General features: G+C 39.2%; 1 protein-coding gene across 2 annotated transcripts in view; it reads right to left on the bottom strand.

Annotated features, from left to right (window-relative positions):
* Window positions 1-16,014, bottom strand: part of LOC128691314 (DNA-dependent protein kinase catalytic subunit) — a 1,096,584-nt gene that overhangs the window by 13,128 nt on the left and 1,067,442 nt on the right. For both annotated transcript variants that reach the window (XM_070091676.1, XM_070091677.1), the window contains one exon: window positions 43-226. In XM_070091676.1, the coding sequence (XP_069947777.1) occupies window positions 43-226 (184 nt within the window). The remainder of the gene's footprint in view (window positions 1-42; window positions 227-16,014) is intronic.

Here is a 16,014-nt window from a genome sequence, read left to right as displayed (position 1 = left end):
GAGGGATGAGATGGTTCTTTACTCTCTGGGAATAGTACTAACCTCTGCTGGTTCTGGATCTTCTTCCCAGTGTGTGTTGAGTGCTGTGCGATAATGAAGGAATGCTTGCACTGGGTTGTTCTTAGACTCTGCCTCAAGTGCTGCTCTTGTTGCTCCTTTTATGCTACCTAACTTTCCTTGAATGATGCCTCGCACCACATCCCACATATCCAGATTCTTATACAATCTGTAAATAAATTTTTAAAAAGCTATATTTTTGAATGAAATTATGTTATTACTGCATTTAAAATAGGTTAACCCTTTGACTGTCGCAAGCCCCTTTCTGAAACTGCCATTCTATGTCGTAAAAATTTTGGAAAAAAAAAAATTATTTTTTCCTTATGAAATGATGGAGAATCTTTTCCCGATGGTAATGACACCAAAAGTATGAAATTTGGTTGAAAACTCATGGAGTTACGCTCCCACAAAGTTATCGGTCTCGGCAACGTATACGCATCGGCAATTTTGCCGATTTTGAGCCCTATTTTTGGTCAATTCCGTTGTTCCAGTTAACCAAACTCATAGCTATTTCTTTAGAACTCCGTTTTTTTCTATCAGTTGAGTACAAGAACCGCCCATTTACCGATTTGAACTACCCAATAAAGTGGTCAGAAATTGGCAATTTGGCCAATTTCACACAAATTAAAAAAGATGCCAATTTTAAAACAGGTCCAGAATAAACAATGTAGACATTCTTGGAACTAAAATAACATATCCTCTATTCATTAGTCACATCTCTAGGCCCCTCTTATATTAGTATTGCTATTTTGATATTTTATTCATACAAAAAATACAAAATTTACCATTATGCAGACTACTGCATTATTGTAAAAATTATATAAATAATATCAGTGCACTAGTTGACGTGTATTGGACGTGTGGTGTGATTTGCTTACTCCTGAACATTTGTAAAAATTGAACATTTCTGCTACTTTGAGCTCAATTTCAAGTTCGTTTTCATCGTGAAACTAATCAAAATCATCTCTATTTCTGTAATATGTTTTCCATTTTATCATGTGAGACCATGAAAACGAGAATACAATGATAAATACTATACGAAAATACATACACGTCAAAGTCGGCGTTTTAATCCCAAAAAACGGTCAGTTTTTTTTCTCATCATGCACTGCGTGCTGCAGGATTTTTTTTTTATGTGGTGCACACTGACCATACAGACCCATTCTCTAACATGTAGGCCTACCAGCTTTCTCCCGCTTGATTTGAAGCTGCTAGAAATTACGCGTGTAAATAAGTCCGAAACAGTAGCGCATAAGACGTATATATACAACTGAAACAGTCAAAGGGTTAAAGGTGCATGAACACAATCTTAAGCTCAAAATGGGCACTGAAACTTATTATTCTTAACAAATCTTTTGTTTACCTTAAAATCAATGCATCATAACTAGAAATACATGAAAAACAAGGCGAGAAATCCGACGTACAAACTAAAGAGTGGTTTTACTGTGGAGACTTCCAACCCATTTTCGGTGTTACCAGACGAATGTGGATTGTCTACTGGGAACGTCACAACGAGCACCAAGGGAGCATTGGCAGACGTGAGTGAGGCATCCCTTGATACCCCAATGAAGACCATCAAGAACGTCACAACAAATTCCACAAATGAAGGTAAGAACATTGTTTTAGTTGGAGACAGTCAGGGTAAGTTTATGGATAGGGCCTTTTGTCGAAAGGACAGGAAGAGGAGGCACAGGGTATGTTTTCTTGGGGCTGGGATGGGGGATATTGTTAGCCGTCTGGACGACATCATGAAAGGTAATGGGAACAATCCTATTATCTGCCTCAGTGCGGGAGGCAACAATGTTGGCAGACGTAGGAGTGAGGACCTGATTAGCAGGTATAGGTCAGCAATAGAGATAATTAGGAAGAAGGGTGGGAACCCTGTCATATGTGGTATTTTGCCAAGGAGAGGAGTTGGAAACGAATGGTTGTCCAGGGCAATTGGTGTCAATTGCTGGCTGGACAAATACTGTAAGGAAAATGCGGTAACATTCATTGACAACTGGGACCTCTTTTATGGCAGAAATGACATGTATGCCAGGGATGGGGTTCACTTATCTAGGTCTGGGGTGAGGATTGAGACACTTATGCAGCATATGGGAATCTTTATTCAGGAAACGTTTCGCCACACAGTGGCTTCATCAGTCCAATACAAAGAGGAAGGCGTAAGGAGAGGAGGAGAATGAGGTAATCAGTCCCTCAACCTGGAGTCGATGTGTTCAGTCCATCAATCTTGTAGAATGTACAGCATAGGGTCGTAGACGTGGCTTATATACTGTAGTGAGGTGACGTGAAGCAGATGGAGGCGGGGTCATAGTGGTACCATCCACTAGTCGAAGTAGGTCTTCGTCCAAAGGTTGAACAAAGGTTGAACTTGTTCAACCTTTGGACGAAGACCTACTTCGACTAGTGGATGGTACCACTATGACCCCGCCTCCATCTGCTTCACGTCACCTCACTACAGTATATAAGCCACGTCTACGGCCCTATGCTGTACATTCTACAAGATTGATGGACTGAACACATCGACTCCAGGTTGAGGGACTGATTACCTCATTCTCCTCCTCTCCTTACGCCTTCCTCTTTGTATTGGACTGATGAAGCCACTGTGTGGCGAAACGTTTCCTGAATAAAGATTCCCATATGCTGCATAAGTGTCTCAATCTTCAACTTGTCGGTTTTTCAAACCATTCATCACATAGGTCTGGGGTGGGGGCACTGGCAACGGCAGTGGAGGGAGCTGTTAGGTCTTTAAACTAGGAATGGATAGTGGTATGGGCTTTGGCATGAATACAGTGAAGTCCCAGTGTAGTAATACTATGAGTTCTAGGGGAACTAGTAATAGGCAGAATAAGGTGGATATTAGAAAGCCAATGGCACTAGGCGACAAGGACAGTAATAGGTTTAGTGTAAAAACAGATATGAGCAGGAAGGGTAAAGAGAAAGGAGGGTCTTTAAAATTATATTATGCTAATTGCCATAGTGCTAGGAATAAGATGGATGAGTTGAGATTAGTTGCTAGTGCAGGTAACATTGATGTATTTGCAATCACTGAGACATGGTTTAATTCCAAAAGTCGGGACATGCCTTCGGAATGTCACATCCAGGGTTTTAAATTGTTCCAAGTAGATAGAAATATCAGTAAGGGAGGTGGGGTGGCACTGTATGTCCGTGATCACTTGAACTGTTGCATAAAAATGGGTATTAAATCTGAGGTAACACATACAGAGTCTGTCTGGATAGAATTTTCAGAGGGGCATAAAAAATTGATTCTAGGAGTGATACACCATCCCCCAAACTTAGATAGGGACCAAGGAAAATTACTGTGGGAGGAAACTGTTAAGGCCACAAGGCACAATAATGTAGTAATTCTAGGGGACTTTAACTTTAGTAACATTGATTGGAATTTCTTGACTGGGAATTTGGAATCAAATGACTTCTTAGAAGTAGTTCAGGAATATTTTTTGAAGCAGTTTGTGAAAGAGCCTGCAAGGGAAAATAACCTACTTGATTTGGTTCTGGCGAACAAGTAAACCCTTGTTAATAATTTAGAAATTAATGAGGAACTTGGCACAAGCGATCACAAATCAATTACCTTTAGCATAGAATGGAAGTATGATAGGGACAACTCAGTAACAGTTCCAGATTTTCGCTTAGCAGATTACAATGGGCTTAGAGAACACTTATCATCTGTTGACTGGGGTAACGAAAAGAGCTATCAATATGACAGTTTTCTGAACACTATACATGCTGCTCAAAGAACGTTTATCCTGTAAAAAGAAATTAGATCAAATAGAAATGACCCAAAATGGATGAATAATAGGCTGAAATATCTACTAGGGCATAAGAAAGGAATTTATAGGCATATCAAAAAAGGTGAGGGTCATCTTATGAATCAGTATATTGACATTAAGAGGGACATTAAAAAGGGGATAAGAAAAGCTAAAAGGGACTATGAAATTAAAGTTGCTAGGGATTCGAAAACTAATCCAAAAAGTTTTTTCCAAGTCTATAGAACAAAAGTTAGAGATAAGATAGGTCCCCTCAAAAATAACTATGGGCATCTTACTGACAAAGAGAATGAAATGTGCTCGATTTTAAATAATTATTTTCTCTCAGTTTTTATACGGGAAGACACTAACAATATTTCAGTAATTAATTTTTATAGTGGGCTAGAAGAAGATAAATTATGTAACATCACAGTCACTAGTGAAATGGTTGTGAAGCAGATAGACAGACTGAAGCAAAATAAGTCGCCTGGTCCTGACGAGGTTTTTTCACGGGTTCTTAACCCTTTGACTGTCGCGGCCGTATATATACGTCTTACGAGGTACCGTGTTTGACGTATATATACTCATAAATTCTAACGGCTTCAAATCAAGCAGGAGAAAGCTGGTAGGACCACATGTGACAGAATGGGTCTGTGTGGTCAGTGTGCACCATATAAAAAAAAATCCTGGAGCACGCAGTGCATAATGAGAAAAAAAACTCCGACCGTTTTTTTTAATTAAAATGCTGACTTTGTGGTCTATTTTCGTATAGTATTTATGGTTGTATTCTCGTTTTCTTGGTCTCATTTGATAGAATGGAAAACATATAGAAATAGTGATAATTTTGATTGATTTTACTATAAAAAGAACCTGGAAATGGAGCTCAAAGTAGGGGAAATGTTTGATTTTTGCCAATGCTCAAAAGTAAACAAATGATGTCATTGTCCAATAAATGTCCAACTAGCCATTCTAATATGCAGTCATGAATGGGTTGATGTTATTTATACAATTATTACAGTATTGCAGTAGTCTGCATAATAATAAGTCTTCTGTTTTTTGTTTAAATAAAAATTCAAAATAGAAAGCAAGAGTAATATCAGAGGGGCCTGGAGACATGACTGATGAACAAAGAAAATGTCATTTTAGAGCCAGGAATGTCTGCATTGTTCATTCTGGACCTTATTTTGAAATTGTCATATTTTTTAATTTTCGTGAAATTGGCCAAATTGCAAATTTCTGACCACATTATTGGGTAGTTGAAATCAGTAAATGGGCAGTTTCTTGTACTCAATCGATAGAAAAAATGGAGTTCTAAAGAAATAGCTATGAGTTTCGTCGACTGGAACAACGGAATTAGCCGAAAATACAGCTCAAAGTGGGCGAAATCGCTGATTTGTAAATATCGCCGTGGTCGCTAACTTCGCAAGAGCATAATTCCGTCAGTTTTCCATCAAATTTCGTTTTTTTGGTGTCATTAGAATCGGGAAAAGATTCTCTATCATTTCATAAGAAAAAATAATTTTTTTTTTTTTTAACTTTTGCGACACCAGGAGACACCTCAGGATTGGGAGTTGCGACAGTCAAGGGGTTAAGGAATGCAAAATGGAACTCTGTGAACCATTAACTAATATTTTTAATTTATCTCTTCAAACATGTGTAGTGTCTGATATATGGAAGATGGCTAATGTAATTCCTATTTTTAAAACAGGGGACAAGTCGTTACCATCAAATTACCGCCCAATAAGCCTGACCTCAACTGTAGGCAAGTTACTAGAGTCAATTATAGCTGAGATTATAAGAAGCCATCTCGATATGCATAGCTTGATTAATGATACTCAGCATGGATTCACAAGAGGCCGGTCTTGTCTAACTAATTTACTAACTTTCTTCAGTAAAGCTTTTGAGGCTGTTGACCATGATAAATAATTTGATATTATTTACTTAGATTTTAGTAAGGCTTTTGATGGAGTTCCGCACCAGAGACTGTTAAAGAAAGTGGCAGCTCATGGCATTGGGGGAAAAGTGCTCTCGTGGATCGAGTCATGGCTCACAGACAGGAAGCAGAGAGTGTCCATAAATGGGGTTAAATCTGAGTGGGGATCTGTGACAAGTGGCGTTCCACAGGGATCAGTCTTGGGCCCGTTGTTGTTTATAATATATATCAATGATCTTGATGAGGGAATTACTAGTGATATGAGCAAATTCGCCAAAGACACAAAGATAGGTAGGATAACTGATTCAAATGTAGATGTTAGGGAACTAAAGGAGGATTTAAACAAACTCTATTCTTGGTCAGATAAGTGGCAGATGCAGTTCAATGTAGATAACTGCAAGGTTCTGAAGCTCGGGAGCATCCATAACCCTAGCACTTATATATGGTTAAATGATGTAGAACTTAGCCATACAGATTGCGAAAAGGACTTGGGGGTTATGGTGAGCAGCAACCTTAAACCAAGACAGCAATGCCTAAGCATACATAATAAGGCAAATAGATTACTGGGATTTATATCAAGAAGTGTAAGCAACAGAAGTCCAGAGGTCATACTGCAGCTTTATACATCATTAGTAAGGCCTCACCTAGATTATGCAGCTCAATTCTGGTCTCCATATTACAGAATGGACATAAATTCGTTAGAAAACATTCAGCATAGGATGACTAAATTAATACATAGCATTAGAAATCTTCCTTATGAAGAAAGATTGAAGTCTCTTAAGTTACTTTCACTTGTTAGACGAAGAATGAGGGGAGACCTGATCGAAGTGTATAAGTGGAAGATAGGTATTAATAAAGGTGATATAGTGCAGATGACAAGAAACAGATGATTGCTGATGTTATGAATGAAAAGAAATTGGATGTCCTGGCCCTAAACAAAACAAAGCTGAAGGGGGTAGGGGAGTTTCGGTGGGGGGAAATAAATGGGATTAAATCTGGAGTATTTGAGAGAGTTAGAGCAAAGGAAGGGGTAGCAGTAATGTTGAAGGATCAGTTATGGAAGGAGAAAAGAGAATATGAATGTGTAAATTCAAGAATTATGTGGATTAAAGTAAAGGTTGGATGCGAAAAGTGGGTCATAATAAGCGTGTATGCACCTGGAGAAGAGAGGAATGTAGAGGAGAGAGAGAGATTTTGGGAGATGTTAAGTGAATGTATAGGAGCCTTTGAACCAAGTGAGAGAGTAATTGTGGTAGGGGACCTGAATGCTAAAGTAGGAGAAACTTTTAGAGAGGGTGTGGTAGGTAAGTTTGGAGTGCCAGGAGTAAATGATGGGAGCCCTTTGATTGAACTTTGTACAGAAAGGGGTTTAGTTATAGGTAATACATATTTTAAGAAAAAGAGGATAAATAAGTATACAAGATATGATGTAGGGCAAAATGACAGTAGTTTGTTGGATTATGTATTGGTAGATAAAAGACTGTTGAGTAGACTTCAGGATGTACATGTTTATAGAGGGGCCACAGAAATATCAGATCACTTTCTAGTTGTAGTTACACTGAGAGTAAAAGGTAGATGGGATACAAGGAGAATAGAAGCATCAGGGAAGAGAGAGGTGAAGGTTTATAAACTAAAAGAGGAGGCAGTTAGGGTAAGAAATAAACAGCAATTGGAGGATAGATGGGCAAATGAGAGCATAGGCAATGGGGTCGAAGAGGTATGGGGTAGGTTTAAAAATGTAGTGTTAGAGTGTTCAGCAGAAGTTTGTGGTTACAGGAAAGTGGGTGCGGGAGGGAAGAGGAGCGATTGGTGGAATGATGATGTAAAGAGAGTAGTAAGGGAGAAAAAGTTAGCATATGAGAAGTTTTTACAAAGTAGAAGTGATGCAAGGAGGGAAGAGTATATGGAGAAAAAGAGAGAGGTTAAGAGAGTGGTGAAGCAATGTAAAAAGAGAGCAAATGAGAGAGTGGGTGAGATGTTATCAACAAATTTTGTTGAAAATAAGAAAAAGTTTTGGAGTGAGATTAACAAGTTAAGGAAGCCTAGAGAACAAATGGATTTGTCAGTTAAAAATAGGAGAGGAGAGTTATTAAATGGAGAGTTAGAGGTATTGGGAAGATGGAGGGAATATTTTGAGGAATTGTTAAATGTTGATGAAGATAGGGAAGCTGTGATTTCGTGTATAGGGCAAGGAGGAATATCATCTTTAGGAGTGAGGAAGAGCCAGTTGTGAGTGTGGGGGAAGTTCGTGAGGCAGTAGGTAAAATGAAAGGGGGTAAGGCAGCCGGGATTGATGGGATAAAGATAGAAATGTTAAAAGCAGGTGGGGATATAGTTTTGGAGTGGTTGGCGCAATTATTTAATAAATGTATGGAAGAGGGTAAGGTACCTAGGGATTGGCAGAGAGTATGCATAGTTCCTTTGTATAAAGACAAAGGGGACAAAAGAGAGTGCAAAAATTATAGGGGGATAAGTCTGTTGAGTATACCTGGTAAAGTGTATGGTAGAGTTATTATTGAAAGAATTAAGAGTAAGACGGAGAATAGGATAGCAGATGAACAAGGAGGCTTTACGAAAGGTAGGGGGTGTGTGGACCAGGTGTTTACAGTGAAACATATAAGTGAACAATATTTAGATATGGCTAAAGAGGTCTTTGTGGCATTTATGGATTTGGAAAAGGCGTATGACAGGGTGGATAGGGGGGCAATGTGGCAGATGTTGCAGGTGTATGGTGTAGGAGGTAGGTTACTGAAAGCAGTGAAGAGTTTTTACGAGGATAGTGAGGCTCAAGTTAGAGTATGTAGGAAAGAGGGAAATTATTTCCCAGTAAAAGTAGGCCTTAGACAAGGATGTGTGATGTCACCGTGGTTGTTTAATATATTTATAGATGGGGTTGTAAGAGAAGTAAATGCGAGGGTCTTGGCAAGAGGCATGGAGTTAAAAGATAAAGAATCACACATAAAGTGGGAGTTGTCACAGTTGCTCTTTGCTGATGACACTGTGTTCTTGGGAGATTCTGAAGAGAAGTTGCAGAGATTGGTGGATGAATTTGGTAGGGTGTGCAAAAGAAGAAAATTAAAAGTGAATACAGGAAAGAGTAAGGTTATGAGGATAACAAAAAGATTAAGTGATGAAAGATTGGATATCAGATTGGAGGGAGAGAGTATGGAGGAGGTGAATGTATTCAGATATTTGGGAGTGGACGTGTCAGCGGATGGGTCTATGAAAGATGAGGTGAATCATAGAATTGATGAGGGAAAAAGGGTGAGTGGTGCACTTAGGAATCTGTGGAGACAAAGAACTTTGTCCTTAGAGGCAAAGAGGGGAATGTATGAGAGTATAGTTTTACCAATGCTCTTATATGGGTGTGAAGCATGGGTGATGAATGTTGCAGTGAGGAGAAGGCTGGAGGCAGTGGAGATGTCGTGTCTGAGGGCAATGTGTGGTGTGAATATAATGCAGAGAATTCGTAGTTTGGAAGTTAGGAGGAGGTGCGGGATTACCAAAACTGTTGTCCAGAGGGCTGAGGAAGGGTTGTTGAGGTGGTTCGGACATGTAGAGTATATGGAGCGAAACAGAGTGACTTCAAGAGTGTATCAGTCTGTAGTGGAAGGAAGGCGGGGTAGGGGTCGGCCTAGGAAAGGTTGGAGGGAGGGGGTAAAGGAGGTTTTGTGTGCGAGGGGCTTGGACTTCCAACAGGCATGCGTGAGCGTGTTTGATAGGAGTGAATGGAGACAAATGGTTTTTAATACTTGACGTGCTGTTGGAGTGTGAGCAAAGTAACATTTATGTAGGGATTCAGGGAAACCGGCAGGCCGGACTTGAGTCCTGGAGATGGGAAGTACAGTGCCTGCACTCTGAAGGAGGGGTGTTAATGTTGCAGTTTAAACTGTAGTGTAAAGCACCCTTCTGGCAAGACAGTGATGGAGTGAATGATGGTGAAAGTTTTTCTTTTTTGGGCCACCCTGCCTTGGTGGGAATCGGCCAGTGTGATAATAAAATAAAATAATAAAATATAAATAAGGTCTTGAGGATATCTCTCCAAGAGACAACCCGTAGTAATAAGAACATAAGAAAGGAGGAACGCTGCAGCAGGCCTGTTGGCCCATACTAGGCAGGTCCTTTACAATTCATCCCACTAACAACATTTGACCAACCCAATTTTCAATGCCACCCAAGAAACAAGCTCCGATGTGCAAGTCCCTCTCAAATCCAACCTTTCCCACTCATGTACTTATCCAACCTAAATTTGAAACTACCCAAAGTCCCAGCCTCAACAACCCAACTAGGCAGACTGTTCCACTCATCAACTACCCTATTTCCAAACCAATACTTTCCTATGTCCTTTCTAAATCTAAACTTATCTAATTTAAATCCATTACTGCGGGTTCTCTCTTGGAGAGATATCCTCAAGACCTTGTTAATATCCCCTTTATTAATACCTATCTTCCACTTGTACACTTCGATCAGGTCTCCCCTCATTCTTCGTCTAACAAGTGAATGTAACTTAAGAGTCTTCAATCTTTCTTCATAAGGAAGATTTCTAATGCTATGTATTAATTTAGTCATCCTACGCTGAATGTTTTCTAACGAATTTATGTCCATTCTGTAATATGGAGACCAGAATTGAGCTGCATAATCTAGGTGAGGCCTTACTAATGATGTATAAAGCTGCAGTATGACCTCTGGACTTCTGTTGCTTACACTTCTTGATATAAATCCCAGTAATCTATTTGTCTTATTACGTACGCTTAGGCATTGCTGTCTTGGTTTAAGGTTGCTGCTTACCATAACCCCCAAGTCCCTTTCGCAATCTGTATGGCTAAGTTCTACATTATTTAACTTATAAGTGCTAGGGTTATGGACACTCCCGAGCTTCAGAACCTTGCATTTATCTACATTGAACTGCATCTGCCACTTTTCTGACCAAGAGTAGAGTTTGTCTAAATCCTCCTGAAGTTCCCTAACATCTACGTTTGAATCAATTATCCTACCTATCTTCGTGTCATCGGCGAATTTGCTCATATCACTAGTAATTCCTTCATCAAGATCATTGATATATATTATAAACAACAACGGGCCCAAGACTGATCCCTGTGGAACCCCACTTGTTACTGATCCCCACTCGGATTTAACCCCATTTATGGACACTCTCTGCTTCCTGTCTGTGAGCCATGATTCGATCCACGAGAGCACCCTTCCCCCAATGCCATGAGCTGCTACTTTCTTCAACAGTCTTTGGTGCGGAACTCTATCAAATGCCTTACTAAAATCTAAGTAAACAATATCAAATTCTTTATCGTGGTCAACAGCCTCAAAAGCTTTACTGAAGAAAGTTAATAAATTAGTTAGGCCTCTTGTGAATCCATGCTGAGTATCATTAATCAAGCTATGCTTATCGAGATGGCTTCTTATAATCTCAGCTATAATTGACTCTAATAATTTGCCTACAATTGAGGTCAGGCTTATTGGGCGGTAATTTGACGGTAACGACTTGTCCCCTGTTTTAAAAATAGGAATTACATTAGCCATCTTCCACATATCAGACACTACACCTGTTTGAAGAGATAAATTAAAAATATTAGTTAATGGTTCACAGACTTCCATTTTGCATTCCTTAAGAACCCTTGAAAAAACCTCATCAGGACCCGGTGACTTATTTTGCTTCAGTCGGTCTATCTGCTTCACAACCATTTCACTAGTGACTGTGATGTTACATAATTTATCTTCTTCTGATCCACTATAAAAATTAATTACCGGAATATTATTAGTGTCTTCCTGTGTAAAAACCGAGAGAAAATAATTATTTAAAATCGAGCACATTTCATTCTCTTTGTCAGTAAGATGCCCATAGTTATTTTTAATGGATTTAAATTAGATAAGTTTAGATTTAGAAAGAACATAGGAAAGTATTGGTTTCGAAATAGGGTAGTTGATGAGTGGAACAGTCTACCTAGTTGGGTTATTGAGGCTAGGACTTTGGGTAGTTTCAAATTTAGGTTGGATAAATATATGAGTGAGAGGGGTTGGATTTGAGTGGGACTTGCACATCAGAGCTTATTTCTTGGGTAGCATTGAAAACTAGGTTGGGCAAATGTTTTGTTAGTGGGATGAATTGTAAAGGACCTGCCTAGTATGGGCCAACAGGCCTGCTGCAGTGATCCTCCTTTCTTATGTTCTTATACAAAGATATGGTGGAAAATGACAGCAAAAGATCTTATATTGTTTCTACATTATCAAGTACAGAAAATATACAAAACATTGACATGTAATGCAGAAAGTTAAGTCACATTAAGTGAAGGACTTCAGGTGTAGAAGAGGTGCATGACCATGTAGGTAATGCTGGGTGAGGTTTGGGCTGGGAGTCTGAAACATGGTCATTTGAAAATGAAAATGAAAACTTTTATGTCCTTGCAAAGCTTACAATGTGTGATTTACATATTACAAGATATTAATCCTTTCAGGGTCCAGACCCCTCATTTGAAACTTGTCCACAGGGTTCAAGAATTTTGAAAACATTTTTTTTGTTATTTTTCTTATGAAATGGTAGAGAATCTTTTTCTGAAGGCAATAAAACAAAATGTATGAAATTTGATGGAAAACTGATGAAATTATACTCGCAAATTTTGCTGTGTCAGCGATATTTACGCATCGGCAATTTTGCCCACTTTGATTCCCATTTTAGGCCAATTATATTATTCCAGTCAACCAAATTCTTAGCTATTTCGCTAGTATTACTTCTATTTTATCGACTGAGCACAAAAAATTGCCCATTCAACTGTTTCAATTACCCATTAGTGTTTGGAAATTGGTAATTTGGCCAATTTCATAAAGTTCATAATATTCCAATTTCAAAATAGGGTTCAGAAAAAACAATGCAGGCATTCCTGGCACTAAAATAACATTTCTTCTGTTTATTAGTTATGTTTACAGGCTTTACAAATAAATTACATTTTTATTTTTTATTCATATAATGAATTTTTATTCACACCAAAAAATAGAAGATTTACTGTTATGCAATATTGTAATAATTGAATAAATAATATCAGCGCATTCATGAATGCACATTAGACCCACCAGCTGACATGTATTGGATGTATAATGTCATTTGTTTACTCTTGAACATCGGCAAAAATTGAACATTTGCGCTACTTTGAGCTCAGTTTCAAGCCATTTTCTGTACTAAAACCAATCAAAATCATCTTTATTTCTGTAATATATCTTCCATTCTATCAATGATCACCAAGAAACAGCGAATACAACTGTAAAAAACAACCGAAAAAACAATGCAAATTCACTGTTTTAATCCAAATATATGGTCTTTTTTTTTTTCTCATGCAATGCGTGCTGCAGGATTTGTTTTATGTGATGCACACTTACCACATAGATGTATTCTCTCATATCTAGGGCCAAATTTACCACTCACAGCTTATCTGAGTGAGCTGAGCTCATGGCATGGAACTATGGCTTTAACCCTGGCTTTAAAGCCATAAAACTACGGACCATCAAAGGATTAATTATAAAGAAAGCCACTAGCATGCCTAGACATTTAGGGCAGCATAATCATAATTCTGTGCTTCCTGTGCTGATTCAAAATTTTTTTGTGCAGTAAGTTTTGCTAAAATGTGCATTCCTTTATTCTGTGTGATGGTGTCACATAATTAGTTGTGGATTCTAGATTTCATCATCTCACTGTCATTCTCCTGGAACAGTGAATGTGCTTAATTTCACTTCATGAGATGTGTATATATGCTACAATGCATTGCACATGCAGATTTATTAAGTTGCTGTTATCAAATGTTCAAATTTCTGGACTTCACCTACAGTATATGATCACATTCTCACAGGGGATACTGTGAACAACTGTTCTTGATGTCTGGGGTGATCTGATGAATTATATATCAAAAGGTTTGCAATTTCTGGTGGAGTAATGATAATCTTCAGAGGTGAGCCATAGGGTTTATTGGATATAATGGTAGAGGCATGCATTGGTTGATAGCTCATACCAGGCTGAGGCCTTGTGAAAAACTAGGGAGAGAGGACAATGCTAGCTCATACCGGGCTGAGACCTAGCGAGAGAGTAGGGGAGAGGACACTGATAGCTCACACCAGGCTGAGACCTAGTGGGAGAGTGGGGGTGGGGGAAAGGGGACATCTTGCTGTTTATGTGACTGTTAAGAAAGTGAGAAACGTGCAGCATCTTGTAAATCCACCTCTAGGTTTGAACTAAGCCCTCCAGATAGCAGCCAAATATCTGAGCAGAATGACTTGATATATAAGCCTGATTGGTTACAGAATTTCTCGAAGTTTGTTTATATCAAAAGTGTAAAACCAATGCTGGCTGTACAAGACAGGTGATAGTAGCTGTTGTGTATAGCAGAGGTGATGGTAGCTGGTGTGTATAGTAGAGGTGATGGTAGCTGTTGTTTGCAGTAAAAGTGATGGTAGCTGTTGTGTATAGTAGAGGTGATGGTATAGCAGAAGTGATGGTAGCTGTTGTGTACAGTAGAGGTGATGGAAGCTGTGTATAGTAGATGTGATGGTAGCTGTTGTGTAGAGGTGATGGTAGCTGTTGTTTGCAGTAGAAGCATTGGTAGCTGTTGTTTGCAGTGGAAGCATTGGTAGCTGTTGTTTGCAGTAGAAGTGATGATAGCTGTTGTTTGCAGTAGAAGTGATGGTAACTGTTGTATATAGTAGAGGTGGTGGTAGCTGTTGTGTATAGTAGAGGTGACAGAAGCTGTTGTCTGTAGTAGAGATGATGGTAGCTGTTGTGTATAGCAGAAGTGATGGTAGCTGTTCTGTATAGTAGAGGTGATGGTAGCTGTTCTGTATAGTAGAGGTGATGGTAGCTGTTGTGTAGAGGTTATGGTAGCTGTTGTGTTGAGGGGATGGTAGCTGTTGTGTATAGAAGAAGTGATGGCAGCTGTTGTGTACAATAGAGGTGAGAGGTGATGGTAGCTGTTGTCTACAGTAAAGGTGATGGTAGCTGTTGTGTATAGTAGAAGTGATGGTAGCTGTTGTCTACAGTAGAGATGATGGTAGCTGTTGTCTATAGTAGATGATGGTAGCTGTTGTCTGCAGTAGAGGTGATGGTAGCTTTTGTCTGCTGTAGAGGTGATGGTGGTAGTTGTCTGCAGTAGAGGTGATGGTAGCTGTTGTCTACAGTAGAGGTGATGGTAGCAGTTGTGTATAGTAGAGGTGATGGTAGCTGTTGTGTATAGTAGAAGTGATGGTAGCTGTTGTCTGCAGTAGAGGTGATGGTAGCTGTTGTCTGCAGTAGAGGTGATGGTAGCAGTTGTGTAAAGGAGAGGTGATAGTGGCAGTTGTGTATAGTAGAGGTGATGGTAGCTGTTGTGCATAATAGAGGTGATGGTAGCTATTGTCTGCAGTAGAGGTGATGGTGGCTGTTGTCTGCAGTAGAGATGATGGTAGCTGTTGTCTACAGAAGAGGTGATGGCAGGTGTCTACAGTAGAGATGATGGAAGCTGTTGTCTGCAGTAGAGGTGATGATAGCTGTTGTCTACAGTAGAGGTGATGGTAGTTGTTGTCTGATGTAGAGGTGATGGTAGTTGTTGTCTACAGTAGAGGTGATGGTAGCTGTTGTCTACAGGAGAGGTGATAGCATTTGTTGTCTACAGTAAAGATGATGGTAGCTGTTGTCTGCAGTATAGGTGATGGTAGCTGTTGTCTGCAGTAGAGGTGATGGCAGCTGTTGTTTGCAGTAAATGGGTAATGGAAGCAGCCATTTATCTGGTGGTTAAAATTAAGCAGAAAATGGTAAATGTGGTCTCGGGAGTTGGAGAGGATGCTAAGAGCTGTGCTTTTGCAGGAGAGGATGATATTTGGGAAACTTCTAAGTACAGAACGATCTACGTATGTTTGTTCATCAAGAAGATACTGTTATAGATCTTGAGGGCATGTAAAAAGTGCCCATAATTATGCCCCTTTTTGTTCTGAGGGCATAGTGAGAGGTGTACTAGTGGATGAAGTTGTCTCTATTGGTAGGCTTTCTATAAATTATATTTTCCAAGTTATCAGTATCCCAGATAAGGAGGACATCAATAAAAGGTAGGACGTCATCTTTCTTTTCTTGCAATGTGAATTGCATAAAAGGTTCAACCTTTGTCACAATATCTCGTAAGTATTTCATTACTTTGATAATACTACCATGCTAGTATCTTCGTTATTAGCTAAAATGAAGCTACTACTTGATGTGGAGGTGTCTGATATAGCTTTACTCTCACTCCCAGGTAT

Source organism: Cherax quadricarinatus, chromosome 36 (assembly GCF_038502225.1).
Source record: "Cherax quadricarinatus isolate ZL_2023a chromosome 36, ASM3850222v1, whole genome shotgun sequence".
Lineage (NCBI taxonomy): Eukaryota > Metazoa > Arthropoda > Malacostraca > Decapoda > Parastacidae > Cherax > Cherax quadricarinatus.
The sequence above is the reverse complement of the archived record's forward strand: the minus strand, read 5'-3'. Positions and strand labels throughout refer to the sequence as shown.